This window comes from Mycteria americana, chromosome 7, assembly GCF_035582795.1.
Source record: "Mycteria americana isolate JAX WOST 10 ecotype Jacksonville Zoo and Gardens chromosome 7, USCA_MyAme_1.0, whole genome shotgun sequence".
NCBI classification, from domain to species: Eukaryota; Metazoa; Chordata; class Aves; order Ciconiiformes; family Ciconiidae; genus Mycteria; species Mycteria americana.
Genome location: NC_134371.1, coordinates 68,803,001 through 68,820,045, shown reverse-complemented (window position 1 = coordinate 68,820,045; position 17,045 = coordinate 68,803,001). Strand labels below are relative to the sequence as shown.

The window sequence follows — 17,045 nt, the reverse complement described above, 5'->3', positions numbered from 1 at the left end:
AAATAAATCCCTGGAGGAGATAAAATGCACAGGATGCTTTCACCGCCAAATGCGTGCAGTCAGGACAGCCCAGGTACCGTTATAGCACCCTGTGGATTTAGGAACCCCCAAGGACACAGTCCTGGAAAGCTGGATAAGCTGCAATGCCCTGACTTCACAGGCTCGTACAGGTTTGGGCACAGGCACTAGGTCCGGGTCTTGCTTAAGTGGTTTTAATGGAAAACTACATGCAACGAGTGGCAAACATAGGTTCAAGCTATTGGCTGCCCAAGAGAAAGGGCACCTTCAGCATGCCCAAGCACGGTGGATCCTGCGCTGGGGATGGGAACGTGATGGAGGGATTCAGGAACCAGCACTATGGCTGCTCCAAAAATCAGACAGCAAATGTGGTCAGCTCGGGAGTCAGCATTCCCCAGCAAGTACTTCAGGAACAGGTTTTGTGCTGCAGCAGGTGGAAACGTGGACTTTAAAGAGAGAATATTTGAGAGGAGGTGGGGAGAGCCAGGAGAGAAATGGGCACGGGTCAGCTGATGGTGCCAGATACCTTGAAGTGGGATGTTTTAGGATTACATCTGGATTTTAAAACTAAGATGTTTTGGGACTGCAGAGGCCTCAACAAAGCAAAGAGAAAAGGCGTGCTGAATGAAAGCCTGTAGAAAATTGCTGCTGGCCTGACCAGGCAGATCTCCACGAGTTCCTATGCAGTGATACCTGCATGGGAGCACACTGCCGCCAGCACGCACGGGCCTTCGGGCACGACGCCGTCGTGCGTCGCCAAGCAGGACCATGCCTGTCCTCTGCGCTTCTTCTGGGCACCTTGCCACCGCCGCAGTGCCCCTCCTGACGTTTCACTACAGGAGGCATTCGGTTTTGCTCATAGTCTAACACACGTAATCTTATGTGGTTACCCAGTGGGCAACCCCTTGTATTTACACCTACGGAGCTGAGCTTATTGAGGTGACTAATTAACAACAGGAGGAAATCTCCTGAATAGCATCAGCTCTCCACACAGTTCTGATTCAGCAGCTGTGATTACAGCATTAATAATTCTCTAACGTAACAGAAGTACAGTTTATTAGAACTAATTTCCGTCCTTTTGTATTAAGCATGAAGCAATGTTGATTAGTGTACTGCCAAAGAGCTCTGTTTTATTCCCCTATTTTCATCTTCTTCATTATTTTTCTATCATTATTATTATTTCAGACAGGAACTTTCAAAGTAGCTCAGTGCAACTGGGCACCTTACTGGCTTTAGAGCCTCTTCTTTGAAGGTCTCAGTTATAGTTCCCCTTACTTTTGGATGGCTTTTGATCCAAGTTCTACCCTGGGTGTTTTGGAGTACCTTGTAAAAGTTGGGTGTTCTGCTTACATGCTATGCAGCTGAGCTGGGAATCAGCCCTAATCTTTATCAGCAGCCGACTTTGAGATAGCTTGCTTCTGCGTCTCAAACAGCTGGCCTAGAATTGAGCATCTGCTTTCATTTTCCCCTAGTAAATAATGCAGTGAATGATGACAGAACTTGACAGGGCCTCATGTTAAGATTGAAGCTCCTTGAGAAAATCCTCTGGGCTTTTTGTGTTGGACAAAAAATCCAGAGCAGTATGAAATAGGTCCAAAGACTTTTTTTTTTTTCAGTCTGGGATAGGAGGCAGGCATTACAAGGCTGCTCGGTAAGGATAGAAGTGGATTCAAAATAGATGGGAGAATACCATGGAGTCGGTGAGGCAGCAAGTATCAGAGAAATAAGAAATGATAACCTGGAAAACCACGAATGGTTTTGGAAGAATAAGCTTGGGGAAGGACTGAGAAATGTTTCCTCCACAAGTGCTCACTAACACTTTAGGTGCTGCTGTACCTCCCGAAGTGAGATTTGGCTACAGACAGGAATTGCTTAAGTGCTTAACTAAGAGATAGAAACATAAATAGGAAGGATACCGCTGCAGTAGCCTTCCGCACAGCAGACGGGAAGAGATGCTACAATACTGGGGTTGGGCCAGGCAGTAATTTTTCTATCAAAGTATCCATGTGCAGTGGGAAAGAACTGGGGCCACCAGAAGTTGGGATGTGACCAGGTTGTCTATAACCCAGATACGACCCCAGGCATAAATGGTTCAGGAAATGCATTCATTTTTAGTAGGCTAAAAACGTATGTCGGGAAGACAAGAGATGTGACAGCAGGAAGATGTGGAAGCACAAAGAGGGCAAACAGGGCAGGAGAGACAGGCAGGAAAGCTTCTCAGCACCGTCAGGACCCTTCCACTGTATTTTTCTCCTCAAAGCAAGGAGAGACTACCCGGAAAGGGAAGCATTGCCTCTTCAGCCGTCAGAAATTCACTTGCTAATACATGAGCAGCAGTCTCAGGGCCTGACACAAGGACATGCCTGTGCCGACGGATTCTGGACTTACCAGATACTACCCTGATGGTGATGTGGGATGGCACAGCCCTGCTGTGGGTGGCTAACTAGCAGCAGTACCAACGTGTCTCTGTCTTATCTGCAGATGCTCAGTTGTTATTCCTTAGTTTCTCAGCAGCACCTGGGCCGTGGGGGGAATTGCAGCTGCTGCTGCACTGACGGGGAAGGGTGTCACAACGCTAACCACCTCCTCATGCAAAGCCAGTTCCGTTCCTGGCGCAGATCTGCTCTTCCCGAGTCGCTGCTCAGAACAAAGATGGGCACACGTCCAATAAGGCAGGCACTGGTGTGGGCAAAAGCTTCCTCCAGCATCAGGAAGGATGACAACTATTCACAGGCCTCGAGAAAAGGGCGAGCTCCTGTTGCACACACGCCTGCGCTCACACCAACACATTTCTCTGCAAGAAGCAGCGCAAGAAGCTGCAAGAAGCAGCCCTGCCCGGCTTCCCTTGGACGTGGGAGCCTGCCTTTCCTCTGCAGCACAGCCTCTTTAGCATCCCTTCAGATGGGGACTAGGTACCAAAATGAAACCCACCCATAGCTTCTGAACGGTGCGATCCCTTTCTGTTTCTGCCCAGCGTTTGGCTGATGGGAAAGAACCCAACCAAACCCTGGCGCCAGCTGAGCAGCTGCAGAAATAATTCCCGTGTGGGGTGGTGCAAGGGCTGGTGCCGGTTGCTGCCCTGCGGGAAGGGGAGGTGGTAGCTCCGGGAAACACTCCAGCGCTTTGCCGCGTCTTGGCACCAAGACCCAAGCTCCTGCCGGCTGCCCTCCCTCATGCCAAGGAAGAGGTTGCAGAGTCTGCCGCTGGCTATCCACTCAGCCAGGTCCAAGGCTTTATTTTAAGGCCAGAGCCTCAACAGGCATAAACTGGCAGAAGTCTATTGCCTACAGTGAACACGGGAATAAACTACCACGGTAAAGTAGGATAGGGTTTCTGGGGAGAAGCAAAAAGGTGGGCTATTGCCTTAAAGAGGCTTTTGCACAGCCAGTTGGCCCTGAGCAAAATCAATCTGTTCATAAATCCCAGCAAAAGGGATTTTGCCGGGTCTGCTCCCAGTGACATGGCCAAAGCTGGGCTGGTGGGTCAGGTGTGTTGGACACTTGCAGAAACTGGATTTTGGGATAAGGGAAAATTAATTTTAGCAATGGAAACTGTGCTTTTGTCGGTATTTTCTCCTTTTTGGGCACACTCCCTCTGTTCCAGGATTCATCTGAGACCACCTACAAGCATATTGCTCTCCAGCTCCTGCACCGGTGCAAGCAGGAGATTTATAGAGCTTTTAACTTGCCAGGCACCTGCAATTGCATTCCCAAGATCGTCCTCTGTCGCGGAGGTCTTCCCTCCCTCTCCCACCGTGCCGTGCACAGTACGCCCTACGGCTGCCTGCCCTCCGAAGGCAACCCTGACGCTGGAGAGGCTGCGGGGAAGCAGGGAGCCTCGGGGGGAGACCACTGGGGAGCAACCAAGGGATCAAGCCTCAGACTTCAAATAATGCCACTCGCCTTTGGTCCGCATGGGGAACGGCACAGCTCCTTGTCTATGTCCTCGCTGGGGGAAACAGGCTCCCACCGCTGCCGAACTCTTCTTTGTAATTATTCTACAACCTGCCTCAGTATACAGGCTACGTGTGTCTTTCCTCTTTCAGTTACTGCATTAATTTCATGACTCTCTAAGTGATCAGCAGCATTCAAATCCAGGCTACCTTAACCTCCTCCACTTGGCTTTTACAGCTGCTTCTGGCTGCCCCGGATCCCTCAGTGTCAATGTGGCAGAGCAACATGATCCTTCACTTCCCCGGCTCCAAGCTTTCTAGGAAGGGCTGTGACAAATGCCCCCAAAGAGATTTAACTCTTCGGCTTACAGACCTGAGCGTGCCCCAGCCAGAAGCTTGCGTACTCATCCCGGACCACAAGCAGCAGCATTGGCCCTTCTGTGACAAGGATGTAATTATGGCTTTTGAAACCACGGGTTATTAAACATCACGTGTTGGGATGAGCAATTATTTCTTAGGGAGTTTAGCCTGTGAAAGAAATGGTCACTGCGATCTGCATGGGGAGCACAGGAGGAGCAGGGGACCGGAGCGGGCAAGCTTGCTGTCCGAGACGTGCCACCAAAGGGCCACGCAAAAACGTGTGTGGCTGGGGTGGATGGGAGGCCAGGGCAGGGCAGGTGGTCTGCAGGAGAAGCTGAGGAGAACCACGTTCCTGTAGACTTCCAGAAGTATTTGAGTTGCCCCTTTTAGAGCTGTTATTCCCCTTCCAGGCCCTATGGCCCACAGAATCAGGGGAAACATCTATGGCACCATCTTTAACCATGTTTTCAGTTACAGCTTCTGTGAGGGGGAAAGGGCTTTAGACCATCCCCTCCTGAGGTCGGCGGCACAGGGAGGTCCCCAGGCAGGTGTACCGGCCCCTTCGGCTGCGGAGTTTGTCCTGCTGTAGTTTAACTGTAACACCACCAATAAAAGAGTGAAGCTTTGCAAAAGGGTTTCTTAAACACCCCCATCTTGGGCAGCACAAGAGTTACAGACAAGATAGCCAGACCCTGAAGACACCCCTTGGCCAAGGGTACCCCTATTTTCAAGTCTCCCTGTCGGAGCTGAGCTCTTAACAGGGATGTTTGTCCCCCGTGCTCTCTTCTTGCTGAATGTCCCAGCAGCGGAGCACCACAAAAGCCCTTTAGTCATGTTTTAAAATTGATGTATTCCTCGTTTCCCAGCCCTGGCTGCAGCTTTCCCAGGGCCTGGCCTTGTCCGAGCTTGGTGGCCGGGGACCGTCCTCTCCCCCCGAAGCAGCTCAGCTCCGTGCTGTCGATTGCCCGACGACCGCCCAGGGACCCACGGCTTTTTGCGGACTTCCAGATGGGAAGCTCTGGTCCAAGCCCGAGGTTGCTCTCAGAAAAAAAGAGAAGAATTCTCATCCAGGCAACGCCATGGGGAGCATCCCCCTCCCAGCCACAGCCAGACACAGGGATGGTTTTAATTGTCACGGTGGGAGATGTTGCTGTTAGTACAAGCTGAGATTGGCTTCCCCAGGAATCAGGGCTAAACAAATCACGCCTGTCAACGCGACAAACGTTGATCCTCTGCTCCAAGGCTGGTGCCCTCCAGCCCTCCCGCTCTCTGCGGCCTGCAGCCGGGGAGGAGAGCTGACCCCCGCCAGCCTGCCCGGTGCTCCTGCGGTGGTTTGCCGTCGCCAGCTGGCCAATTAAGATGTCCATATTAACCCGCTAATGGGCCAGGCCTAGCCCCTGGGCTGGAGGCCGGCGTGGCTCTTCTCGGGGTGCAGGTGGGTGGCTCTGGAGAAGGGGCTTTGGGCTCTGCCAGGAGCCAGGCTCCTTGCCGGGGTCTGACTGACTGGGGGTGGCTGCCCTGAGCCCGGGGATCGTCGGTGCTGAGGTCCGTCCGTGGGGGCCGGCAGCCATTTTGGGGCGTGAGGGAGAGCCCGGGCCGCGCCTCAGCGGGGCTCCGCGGCGGGGCAGGCCCTGCGGGCGGGCGGCGGGGCCGGGGATGGGGCGGCTCGGCCGCCTCCCGCCGCGGGGCTGTGAGGCGGCAGCGGAGCGCGGGGCGCCCTCTCCCGCCCGCCATGGCGGCGGCGGCGGCCAGGGAGGCGGCTCGGGCGGAGCGGGGAGCTGAGGGCGGCGGGAGCGGCCGCTGTGGACCCGGCTCTGTCGGCCCCGCGCCGTTGTGGAGGCGTAGCAGGGAGGACATGGACGCCTTCTCCTGTCAGGGACTGGGTTATCCGGACTGCTGATCCGATCTGCCTCAAGAGAGAGTGGTTGTGGAGAGACGGTGTTTTGAGGAAATTTCTCATCAATGAGGAGAAATACAACCTGTGATTATGAAATACAACTCTTTCTTTTATTTGCCAGTGTGATGGAGCCAAATCAAAGCAGGGGGCCTTAGCGGCCATAGCCCGAAAGGTTTGGCGGCTTCCCCGGGGAAGGGCTGCAGGAGTACCTCGGGCCGTCCCTGCCGCTTTTAGCGGAAAAGCTGACCCGTATTTTAAATGTTGAAGCAAAATCGGCCCCGAACGTGAGCTGGGGAGCGGGCAGGCTGGGTGGAAGCCGGCAAGGCCTGCCAGCGCCGGGGGTCTGTGGTGCAGGGGCTGAGGGCGGTGCGGGGGAGCGATGGAGGGAAAGAGACTGGCGTTTATTTGTGCACGGAGGATGGAGCACCAAAACGGCTCCAACAGCTTTAACCACCAGATTCAGGTGCTTGTGCTGATTGTTTGTTTATTTTTACGGGGCTTTTATGGGGAAGGTTGGATTTTAGGGTGCTTTTGAGGCATAGGCTCCCCGTGCCCGGAGCGGGTGGGAGGGTGCGGAGGGGCAGCCCCGGAGCCGTGTCCCGCCCGGAGCCGTGTCCCGCCCGGCCGCTTTGCGGAGCTGCGGCCGGGGAGGTGGCAGAGCCCGCTGCGGGAGCCGCCACCCATCGCCAGGGACGCCGCAGCGCCCGGCGCTCCCAGCCCGGCAGCTCCTGCCGCTGTCGGGGGCCGCGCAGGCGGTGGGTGGATGGAGCGCATGGGAAGAGAGAGAAAGGCAACGGCCCTGGGACCGCTGCCTGCCCGCGGGTGGCGAGCGGGAGCGGGGGAGCTCCCCGCAGGCTCGGGGAGGAGGAGGAGGGAGGAGGGAGGCGGCGGGGGCAGGCACGGAGCCTCCCCTCCCTCCCCTCCCCGCAGCGCCGGGGCTCCGGCCGGAGGCGGCAGAGCTTCCCCGCTGCTGGTAGGCGATTTTAGTCTCGTTTCGCTGGATGGTGGAGCTGATGGCTACAGGTGAATTCGTTTTGACTTCTCCTAACGTTAAGCGTGCATGGGATGTATGCCTGGGGGGGATAGTGGCTTATTTCTCTTTAACGCAAGAAAAAAGGATGGGAAGGGAGTGACTTAGTTAATGGCTTGTTTCAATAACGTACCGTAATATTACCGAGATGGTGTGAACGATTTCTTTCTCTCCCCCTGCTCCTCTCTTTCCCTTTTGCCCCCTCCCTTCTCCGCAGGCCACCTCTGTACAGGGGTGTGTAAACTTGAAGAACTCGGGCTTTTTCAGTTAAAATCTTCACTTGCATCGCAGCACGGCAAACATGCCTGAACAAAGCAATGATTACAGGGTGGTAGTGTTTGGAGCAGCAGGGGTTGGCAAAAGCTCCTTGGTCCTTCGTTTTGTAAGGGGAACTTTCAGGGAAACCTATATCCCCACAATCGAAGATACGTACCGGCAGGTAATCAGCTGTGATAAGAGCATCTGCACCCTGCAGATTACAGACACCACGGGAAGCCATCAGTTCCCTGCTATGCAGAGGCTGTCTATCTCCAAAGGGCATGCTTTCATCTTGGTGTACTCTGTCACCAGCAGGCAGTCCATGGAAGATCTTCAGCCCATCTTTGAACAGATCTGTCAGATTAAAGGGGACGTCCAAAAAATCCCAATAATGTTGGTGGGTAACAAAAGCGATGAGACCCAGAGGGAGCTGGATGCAAGCGAGGGGCAAGCGTTAGCCAGCAAGTGGAAGTGCTCCTTCATGGAGACATCAGCCAAAATGAACTACAATGTGCAGGAGCTCTTCCAGGAGCTCTTGAATCTGGAGAAGAGGAGAACTGTCAGTCTCCAGGTGGATGGAAAGAAATCCAAGCAGCAGAAAAAGAAAGATAAACTGCAAGGCAAGTGCTCTGTTATGTGATTGACTTTGGCTGGACTCGCACCACTGCATGGTGTAATCGGAGCACGGACTCCCACAGAAAATACACTTCTGCTGGTGGTTTCAGACAAATCCATGCCTCATAGGGCTATTGCTTTTCTCCAAAACTTCTGCTGGATTATTCTATGTGTTGGTTTTAAAGAGGATGGCTTTCTGCATGTTTATTTTTTTAAAATAATAAACGTTCAATGTTAGCAATTAATGTGACTAGAAGTTTTTAATGCAAGAAGTTTACAGAAGAGAAAAATGTCAGTCAGAAATAAACATCTCTATTCCTGTGAGTACATGCTAGTTTTTAACTATTTCCAGCCTATTAGCTTGAAAGAAATAACGGTATCTATAATGTGTATACTTCAGAAGTTGTTTCCAGGAATCTACTGACCAGAGCAAATCTTTAACAAAGCTAGGCATTTGCACTGCAAATGAATGGATATGTGGCTCCCGATGCGTGCATTTCTGGCAGACAGACTGGCTTGCCTACCAAAGACGCATTTTTTTCCCTGGTCAAAGTTAAGTTTTCCTGTGTGCTGTGCAATTCCTGAGACTTCTGCAGTTCTGTGAGTGATTAAAGCTATACCTGCATGTAATCAGACTGTTTGCTTTTTTCCCCCCCTTTACTCTTGACTTCCCCTGTTTGCCGAGGTAGGAGGTTCCACATCCTCTGGCGCCAAATCCAGGGGTGATTCCTGGCGTCCTTAAGCAAGAGCTGCCTCCTTCCTGAAGGTCACTAGGCTGGTGTAAGTACCAGTTGATGTAGTGGTTGGTTATCCTGGCAATTCGCCTTTCCTTTCTCAACTGTCAGGCTGGTTTTGCATGTGGCAGAAGCTACTTTTGCAGTCTTCCTGGAGTTGCCTTTGGTTTGTTTGTTGTTTTTTTTTCCCCCTCCCTCTCTTATTTCATCCAAGTTACCCAGGTTTTAGTCGAGGCTTATGACAAGTCAGTTCAGGTAACGCTGCTTCAGGAAGAAACACCTAAACCTGGCAGCTGCATGTTTAAAGCAAACTCCTCTCTGACGCAAACTTTTAGCAGTCGCTTCCCACAAATCAAAGGACTGGAGACATGAGCTTAGTCTACCTTGTCTCCCCCTCTGGCTTTTTTTTTTTTGGCTATTGTTAACAAGAGATGAGCATGATAAGCCTCATCTGCAGTGCATGGTTGAGAAAGATTTCAAGAAAATAAGCGCAAGCGTTTGCTATCAGCCTATGCTGTAGATCTACTTTGTATATGTGTCAGTCCAAGCAGAAGACTGTGAGGACCTCAGTATTGCACGGGAGATTTGATCTTTATACAGCAACATGGTCTTGACGCAAGAGACGTGGGAGAGAGGAGTTGCTTCTTTTTATAGCACTTTTCTAGTGAAATGATTTTATTGTTGAAGATGAACAAAATATGGAACAGGAGATGCTGGAAAGTGCATACCCTTTCTTAGTTTGAAAGCATTAGTGTCTATTAATAACTGCTGGTTTCCTGTGTGAGATGCTAGAGAAGGGCCTGTTCTCTCAGCCGTTATTTCTTCATGTGTTGCAGACTAATACACAAAGCCATGAGGTTTGTGTCCCTTTAATATCTCACATATTTGAACAGCTCTTACAATCCATGCTGGCTCCTGGTGCTCCATTGTCTCCTATGTCTGTCTGTGAGCTGCTTTTCCATCTCCTCAGGCTGTTCCTACACAAGCATCAGGGGTTGGTTGGCTCCCTGTTTGCCAGAGGAGTTTGCCCCAGTTACAGCTGGAGCCCTCAGGCCGTTTGATTCAGCAGAAAATCTCACTCATTACCATTTCGGAAACCCAAGCAAGTTCTGCATGAGTGTTTGGTGCTGACTGAAATGTTATCCTTACTGGCCAAAATAAAGTGTGGATTTGCCAAGCTGATAACAAAGGCTCTACACCTGATTTTTCTTCTTGGAGATGGTGTCCCGCAGGTCCCGCGAGCTTCCTGTGCTGGACCGGTGGTGCTGGCTGGTGTAGTCCTCTGTGCCGCTGCTGCGTGTAACCTTCGCTTCTCTTGCAGTCTGGGGTGAGTCAGGCTGAAGGGCGGCTGTAGAAGCAGCCATAATGGCTTTGCTTGAAAATAACTCTTGCTTTTTCCTCTCTAACTTTGTGCATGGATTTTGATCTCTCTCTTCTTTCATTTCCAAGCAGTTATGCAGTGCTTCTCTGTGGGTCGTTTTTAGCATCTGGCAATTATTATTGCAAAGACTATTTCAGTTCCATTCCAGCCTTTGAAACCCCTATAAGACATTTTATATTTAAGCCTTCTTAAAATGTCATGAGACCTAATAGCGTCTGTACAACTCCCACTGCCTTCATGGAGATGCCTGTGCGAAGGCAGGGCAGCGTGTATCTGCGATTATTCACACAGCCGAGATGTTCTGTAATGTATCATTATCACTGCGGTGTTTTCCCTGTACGGGGGGGTGGAGATCACGGAGGACTGGGGTCCGGCAGAGCAGAAGGCACAGCTAACATGAACAAAACAGGCTCAATCCCTCCGGCACCTGGCAGAAGCGCTGCCAGATCCCCCAGGCTGCCTTCGGTGGCTGCGGGAGGAAGTCCCACGGGACTGCGTGGGCGATGGAGATGCTCGGGTGCTCATGGCAATGCAGGATGGTGGGGTGGGGGCATCAGCACCCCAAGTCCCAGACTAGCAGCCTAGAGCAGACTGGGAACGGGTGACGCCTGGCGTGGCTGCCTTTCATGCTGTGTAAAGAATCTAGGTTTTGGGTGTGCTAGATCGATTGTATTGTAAATTAAAACTGTATTCCTAAATAAATTGTATAATTACATTTGTTTCCATATAAACTGAACTAGTCTGACTTTTGTGTGTGTGTAGTCTATCATTCTTATTAGAAGGGACATTTATTTTAATTGAACTGATGCCTGTCAAGATGTGGGCTATTAAAAGTTCCACACAAATCTAAATTAAAGGGCAGTATCTTCACGATCTTCCAGGGAGCTATGTAGAGAATGACTATAGTTAGAAACAGAGTGAAAAATACCATATTGCTTGGGGACGCTCATTAATCGTTACGAAACAGTGGCCACATTCCATTTGTAAATGAATGTTACTTCATAAACCTGGTATTTGGACCTGCTTCCTCATACCCAAGATCTGGTAGGTTTGCGTGTGCTGGGACAGCCGGTGGCATCGTTCCTCTTGTGCTCTGATAACCGGTAGCCTTGGGCTAACGTCGTTATTCTGGAGCGACGGCGTAGCTGTAGCATTACGGCCCTCAGACTAACTCTGGAGAATAGCTGAAGATCCATCGTTTTTAGGGACTGATGGGTAAGTTTTTGCTAAAACCGTACTTGAAGGAATATGTGCCTCTTGCAGATAGCATCTGAGGAGTTTATTGCACGCATGCTTAAGTTTTATTTCTCATGTAGGAACATTTTGCTGAATTAAAGGAATAACGATTTTTCTTTAAGGATTAAAGGGTTTTGTAGTGTATGGAGTATATGTTGGAAGTAAATGCTTTAGCCTTTTTTGAATAAGTGCAGTTTAAGAAAGTGAACAGATCTGTTTTTTTTTAAAAAAAAAGGCAGAAGATATTCTGATGAAAGATATTCAGGTAGAATCGTTTGTCTGGAGTAAACAAGCAGTTCTGATCTCTGGTACAGCTCCTGTGTTACGTTACAGGCTTTGGCCTTAACTGCTGTTTGCCAACAGCACGCTTTTTCAAAGGCAGTGACAACATGTTTTTTATGGAGCTATTTATGCATCCTGTAAACTCTTCAGCTTGGAGACATGCCTTGACACGCTGTTCATATCTGGCGAGCAGAATGGTAACTCACTATTTCTCGAGTTGGTTGTTTTTCTCTCTCTCTTTTTTTTCAATTTTTCTCATTCAAACTTCTTTCAATCTCAGAACTCTCTGTTTTTCTGAAACGTTCTTCATGAGTTCAGAGGTGGTGAGACAAAGTCATGGAAGATGCTGATACAACTTGTTGAGTTGCTGTTAACGCCTCCATAATGTCTTTCCAGGATCACAAGGTGAACACGGTTGACTGTAAAAATTCTCTGTGCGACGTCTTGAATGAATCATGAGACCTGTCGGTAGCCTGGGTGGCTGGATGAAGGCTGAGACATTTCAGGCCAAGTCACTGCGTTTACTCGCTACCCTCTGTCTCAGGACTTAATGAGGACGGGCAGTTCCTGGCTTTGACCAGCGAGGTACGTATTTCCAGCACTAATTTAACCCTGTCTTTCAGTTTCTCCACCATCAGCTGCTTTAAGGTGGAAGCAACATGGAATGAGTGGAGCATTAATACAGGTTTTCCTTAGATCTGCGTTTCAGAATCTCAAGCTTGCTTTAAAGCTTGGCTCAAATCTTGCTCTGAAAAATCAGTTCCTTGCTTTCTACTACTGTAGAGCTCTTAAATAATTTTCAGAAACAGCATCACGGTTTATTCCCGAGGGCTGGCTAAGCAATATTCAGACTACAAGGTGTCAAATCAGAAGAGGTTTAATGGACAAAGATAATAGCGCTGCAGGCCTTCTGTTTCTTTGCTGGAGGAAAGATTATTATGGCACCTTTCATTTTAAAGATGTTCCCAGTTTTCCTCTCTGCCATCCAGAAATTCAAACATTTTTCAATTAGTAATACTTATTATTTCTATGCAACACTTGTCGACTGGCTTGAGGCAGCTTTCTTCCTGAGTCTGGCCAACAAAATTAATGTCAAGAGAAAATACCAGGGAGGAGAATCACGAACAGCTCTTCTGCAACTTGCAAGAGAAAAATGTGAGCAGTAGCTGGAGTGTCCACCCACACATATATTTTAAAAACAAGCAGCCAGAATATTGCTATATTCTAATTCCTCTTCCCAGAGCAAAGCAGGCACATGATTAATGTAACAAACAGCTCTGAATAATAAGCAATATTGCTTTATACGCATGGTCTGTAGCTACAAGGTACTCGGTGCACTCTAGAAGAGTAAAAGCGCATTCTTAATCATCGACTGCCATCGTCTACAGCTTCTGTGGCGTAAATTAAGTACATCAAAAGCATCTAAGAGCTAATGAAAATGCTAAAGACCACTTAAAACTGATTGCAGCATAGCAGCCTCCTAGTTAATGGATATTGCCGCATGCTAGGCTAGCACTGCTACCCCTAATTGTTTCCTTTTTTCCCCCCCTTTTGAACATACATCTAATAACGCAAAAGGACAGGAGGAGCGGAGGAAGGAGGGAAAGACCCAAGTACCAGCACTGCCTTGGCATGGTCGCTCTTCTTCTGCGCGAGGTCCTCGTGTCCCTCGCTGGCACGGCTGAGCCTCGCTGGCACGGCTCGGCGCTGGCGCAGCCGCAGCAGGCACGGGGTCTGGCTTGCTCTGCTTCGTCCAGTCCGATTTGCTGCTGTTAGTTCTTCCAGATTTTTAGCAAGTCTGAAAATCAGAGGGGAAAGGAATGGGGCAAAGAGATTGTCTTTCCTGGCTTAGCACAGAGCCGGTCTTCCAACCCAACCATCCCTAACTGCTCCTGCAACCCTGCCGTTGCCTCTCGGTCCTCAGCTGGGTGGAAGAGGTGGGCGTGGGGGGACCACCATGGCCCATCGCTTCCCGGCAGCCTGTGCTGGGACCTTGCCTCTTGAGGAGACGGCAAATGCAGTTGATCTGCTGTAAGATAGCTTCTCTGTGAACCCTCCCGTGAGCTCTGCGGGCGCGGATAAGGGGTATGGGATTATGGGTCTCTTCCCGCTGCAGCAGGAGGCTGAGCCCTGGAAGCAGCAGCCTGGCACGTGGCAGGCGTCACTGGCAGCGCTTCTAGGGACAGGCAGAGCCCCAGTGTCCTGGGCTGTGCCTGCAGAGACTCCGCTGCAGGAGAAAGCTGGATTTTCTCAAGCTGCTCAGGGTCAATTCTGTACGTGTATTTATTTAGCTCTGGTAAATGCAATGATCTGTATCGGTTGGAGACTGACTCCAATTTAGCTCCGGTGAAAATTAAGCACTTGGGCAAGCGCTGGCAAAAGAGTCAGAAGCTGAAGCCGACCAAAACTCACTTCTCCTTGTGCACAGTTTTCCCCAGAAGTGCTGAAGTGACTTAGGAGCCCAGTCCCTTTGGCTCTAGGAGGTCCGAGGGAATAAGGCACTGCACAGCCTGCGTAGTTTGCCGGCGTAGCACTCGTACCATCCTTCACACGCAGAATTAATTCGGCCTGCTCTTCTAGGCTGCTCCTCCGGACAAAATGGCCAGGCAGGTCTGCAGCTTTTCTGTTTGAGCTGCTTCTTAAGACGGCAGATGTGGATCTAGACAAATCAATGAAGGAAAACTTGATCCTCCAAGAGCAGCTGTAGGCAGAGGTAACCTCACTGATGGCGTAAGTAAATACAGTGCTAACTCCAGAGCAAAGTACACGTGTTTCCCAGTTGGAAACTGTCTCCTCCTGGAAGGTGTTGGATCTGTTTTTAATGACGGCAATTTAAAACATTTTACTGATAACGCTGTATTATTAACACACCCATGACGAGACCCCTGCATCTCACCAGCTGAGCCCACGATGTCTCCTCCAGCTGCAGGGAGATGGTTTTCCTACGCCTTGGTTTACCGCAGTGCTAAAACCCCTGGGCAGCACAGAAGTAAAAGCCCGGCATCTTGAGCGTCAGCAGGAGTCTTCTTGTTTCACCTCTGCTTTTCGGGAAAGGCACTTCTGAGGCGACAGCTGGTCGTACCCAGAGGTGAGACTAAAATAAAACACATCAACATCATCGCAATAGCCAAGGCTCAGCAACCTGAGGGTGCAGCGGTGCGCCGGGTTACCCAGGAGAGGCATGGGTGTTGGGTTTGCAGTTTATCAACCAGAAATAGGCAGAATCCGGCAAACGGCAACCTCGACTGCTCAGCAAAGCCTTTGGGCGAGCTTTACCCAGGCCGTGCCTCCTGCGGCCGAGTCTGCAGCAGTGCGGGAGCGGGCTGTAGGTGCCCCCAAGCACCTCCTGCAGCCCCTTCTACAGGAGAGAGGAGGGTCGGGCGCGTTCAGCGTATGCGGCGGTGTGACACGGCGCCGTGGCCCGATCACATCCGTGACACCAAAAGACAGCACAGCCGGATGGGGAGAGCTGGCCAGAAGAAATCAAAATCTTTCTCCTCCCAGTGGAGAACAGAAAAAGTTGCTCCTTTTTACTCCGAATGACAGCATGGGCAAGGATGTAATGTATCTTGATGAAGACTCTCCTTTTAAAAATGCATCGTGTTTTCCCACCCAGATAAAGGTAAGAGGAAATCAGTCATACCTGACAGATTTATGCTGAGTAATTCTACTGTTGGTTGGTTGTTTTTTTTTTTTTTTCAAGGATCAGTATCTGAAAAGCTTATGCACGAACGCTGCGTTGTGCCCGTGTGTAAATACAAGGTTTCTGTTGCCCGCAAAGAAGGGATGGTTGAACGTGCTGCCGTGTGCTGCCAGCATCCCGGCTGTTCCCCCAGCCTGCCCTCTCCCTGCGCGGAGGGGGCTGTGCTGGGCGGGTGGGTGGGCGAGCGCGGGCTGGTCCTCTCCTCGCTGGGCTCCCTTCCACCCCTGAGAGCCCCTGCTCCCACCCTGCCGTAGGGTGAGCCTCTGGCCGGGGTGGGAAGCGGGCAGAGCACCGCACCGAACTCTGCAGCATGGGGAGCAGCAGGGAGCTTTCTTTTTATATCTCAGTGATGCATTTATGCTTTTCAGGCTAAAAATATCTAAGGATGGATGTATGAAGACTCTGCTCTCCTACATTGTCGCTTCTCCTTTGTTCCCGCATGGTTTTCTCCAACCCCTGCATCCCATTATCTGCCTCAGGCTGCCCGTGGGCTCCCAGCAGGCGAGGGATGAGCAGCTCGCACCCAGGCAGTGAAAATCCCTCCTTGGAGGGAAAAATCCGTCTATCCGGTGGAGTCCCTGGTCCAAGACCGGGGTCTCGTCTGAGAAGGGAGTGATGAAAAGGCTTCTTCAGCCACCGTTGGCTGCCCACGTCCTGCTGCTGTTGAGCAGGCAGCTCTTGGCTGCAGCGCTGCCGTCGCCGCTGCCGCCGGCTCGGAGCATCCCAGGCGGGCAGGGGATGGAGCAGACCCCGGCCAGCAGATAAAACCTACCTCTGTAAAATGCTCAGCCCTATATAGGGCCATATAGGCTTGCTGAAATGAATATGGAGGGGAGGGGGTAACTGAATCTGCTCCCCCTGCCTCCGAGGAGCAGCACACCAGAGCTGCAAGACGCAGGCCTGTCCCTGTGCAGTCCTGACATTTCATTTCTACAAAGTAAGCCCGCAAAAGGAAAGGGGAAGACAATTAATAAATAAGGGGATGTTTGTGCTGAAATTGTTTCAGCTATTTCTGCTGTCAGATGCTTTACCAGCTGGACGAGCTGGAACAGGGAGATTGGCTGATTTCTTGATTATCTGGAAAGATTAGCCAGAATGTGGCTCAAAAATGGAAAATATTTCTATTGACTGTAAGAAATTACTCTCTTCCACGGGCGTAATTCCAGGCATTGATTTGTTACGCTCTTTTTTAGGTGAAAAGACAGTCTTTACGCACAAGAAAGAGGATGCTGAAGTGTAGCTGGTGTTTGTCCATTATGCGAGTCATGCATAACAGAAGGATATTTGGTGTTTAATATTTTTTGTTGCATTCATTGCTGCTCGAAACAGCCTTAGCACGGCCCAGGGTGCCGCCTGGCACAGCCCTTCCTTCCACGGCCCCCCCAGCAGCAGCCGGGGCAGGGCTGTGGGTCCCGGCTGGATTCAGCCCGTGGGACACGGATGGGGCGAGAAGCAGCCGGCCCAGAGCCATCTCCGTGGTGTGCCTGCCAGCGCTGCGGGTACTGCAATACACCCTTAAAGGAAAGCAGCGCGATTTGAAATATATTCAGCTGTTCTATCAAATTGTGAACATCTGGGGAAATCTTAACGGGTCTGCGTTTTCTTTACGTGCGACGCTGCAGTTGGAGGATTTCAGTGA

The 17,045-nt window shown here is 50.8% G+C and overlaps 1 protein-coding gene across 2 annotated transcripts; it reads left to right on the top strand.

Annotated features, from left to right (window-relative positions):
- Window positions 1-6,516: 6,516 nt before the first annotated feature.
- On the top strand, window positions 6,517-8,890 carry DIRAS3 (DIRAS family GTPase 3). 2 transcript variants are annotated; one of them, XM_075506658.1, is made up of 2 exons: window positions 6,517-6,630; window positions 7,415-8,890. In XM_075506658.1, the coding sequence occupies exon 2, from the start codon at window positions 7,499-7,501 to the stop codon at window positions 8,093-8,095; it is 597 nt and encodes a 198-aa protein (XP_075362773.1). In that variant the 5' UTR covers window positions 6,517-6,630; window positions 7,415-7,498; the 3' UTR covers window positions 8,096-8,890. The 2 variants fall into 2 exon arrangements, with proteins under 2 accessions (XP_075362773.1, XP_075362772.1); XM_075506657.1 differs by lacking the exon at window positions 6,517-6,630 and adding an exon at window positions 7,093-7,190.
- The last annotated feature ends 8,155 nt before the right edge of the window (window positions 8,891-17,045 follow it).

Coding starts and splice junctions, on each gene's coding strand:
- DIRAS3 (XM_075506658.1), top strand. CDS start 7,499: ATGCCTGAACAAAGCAATGATTACAGGGTGGTAGTGTTTGGAGCAGCA.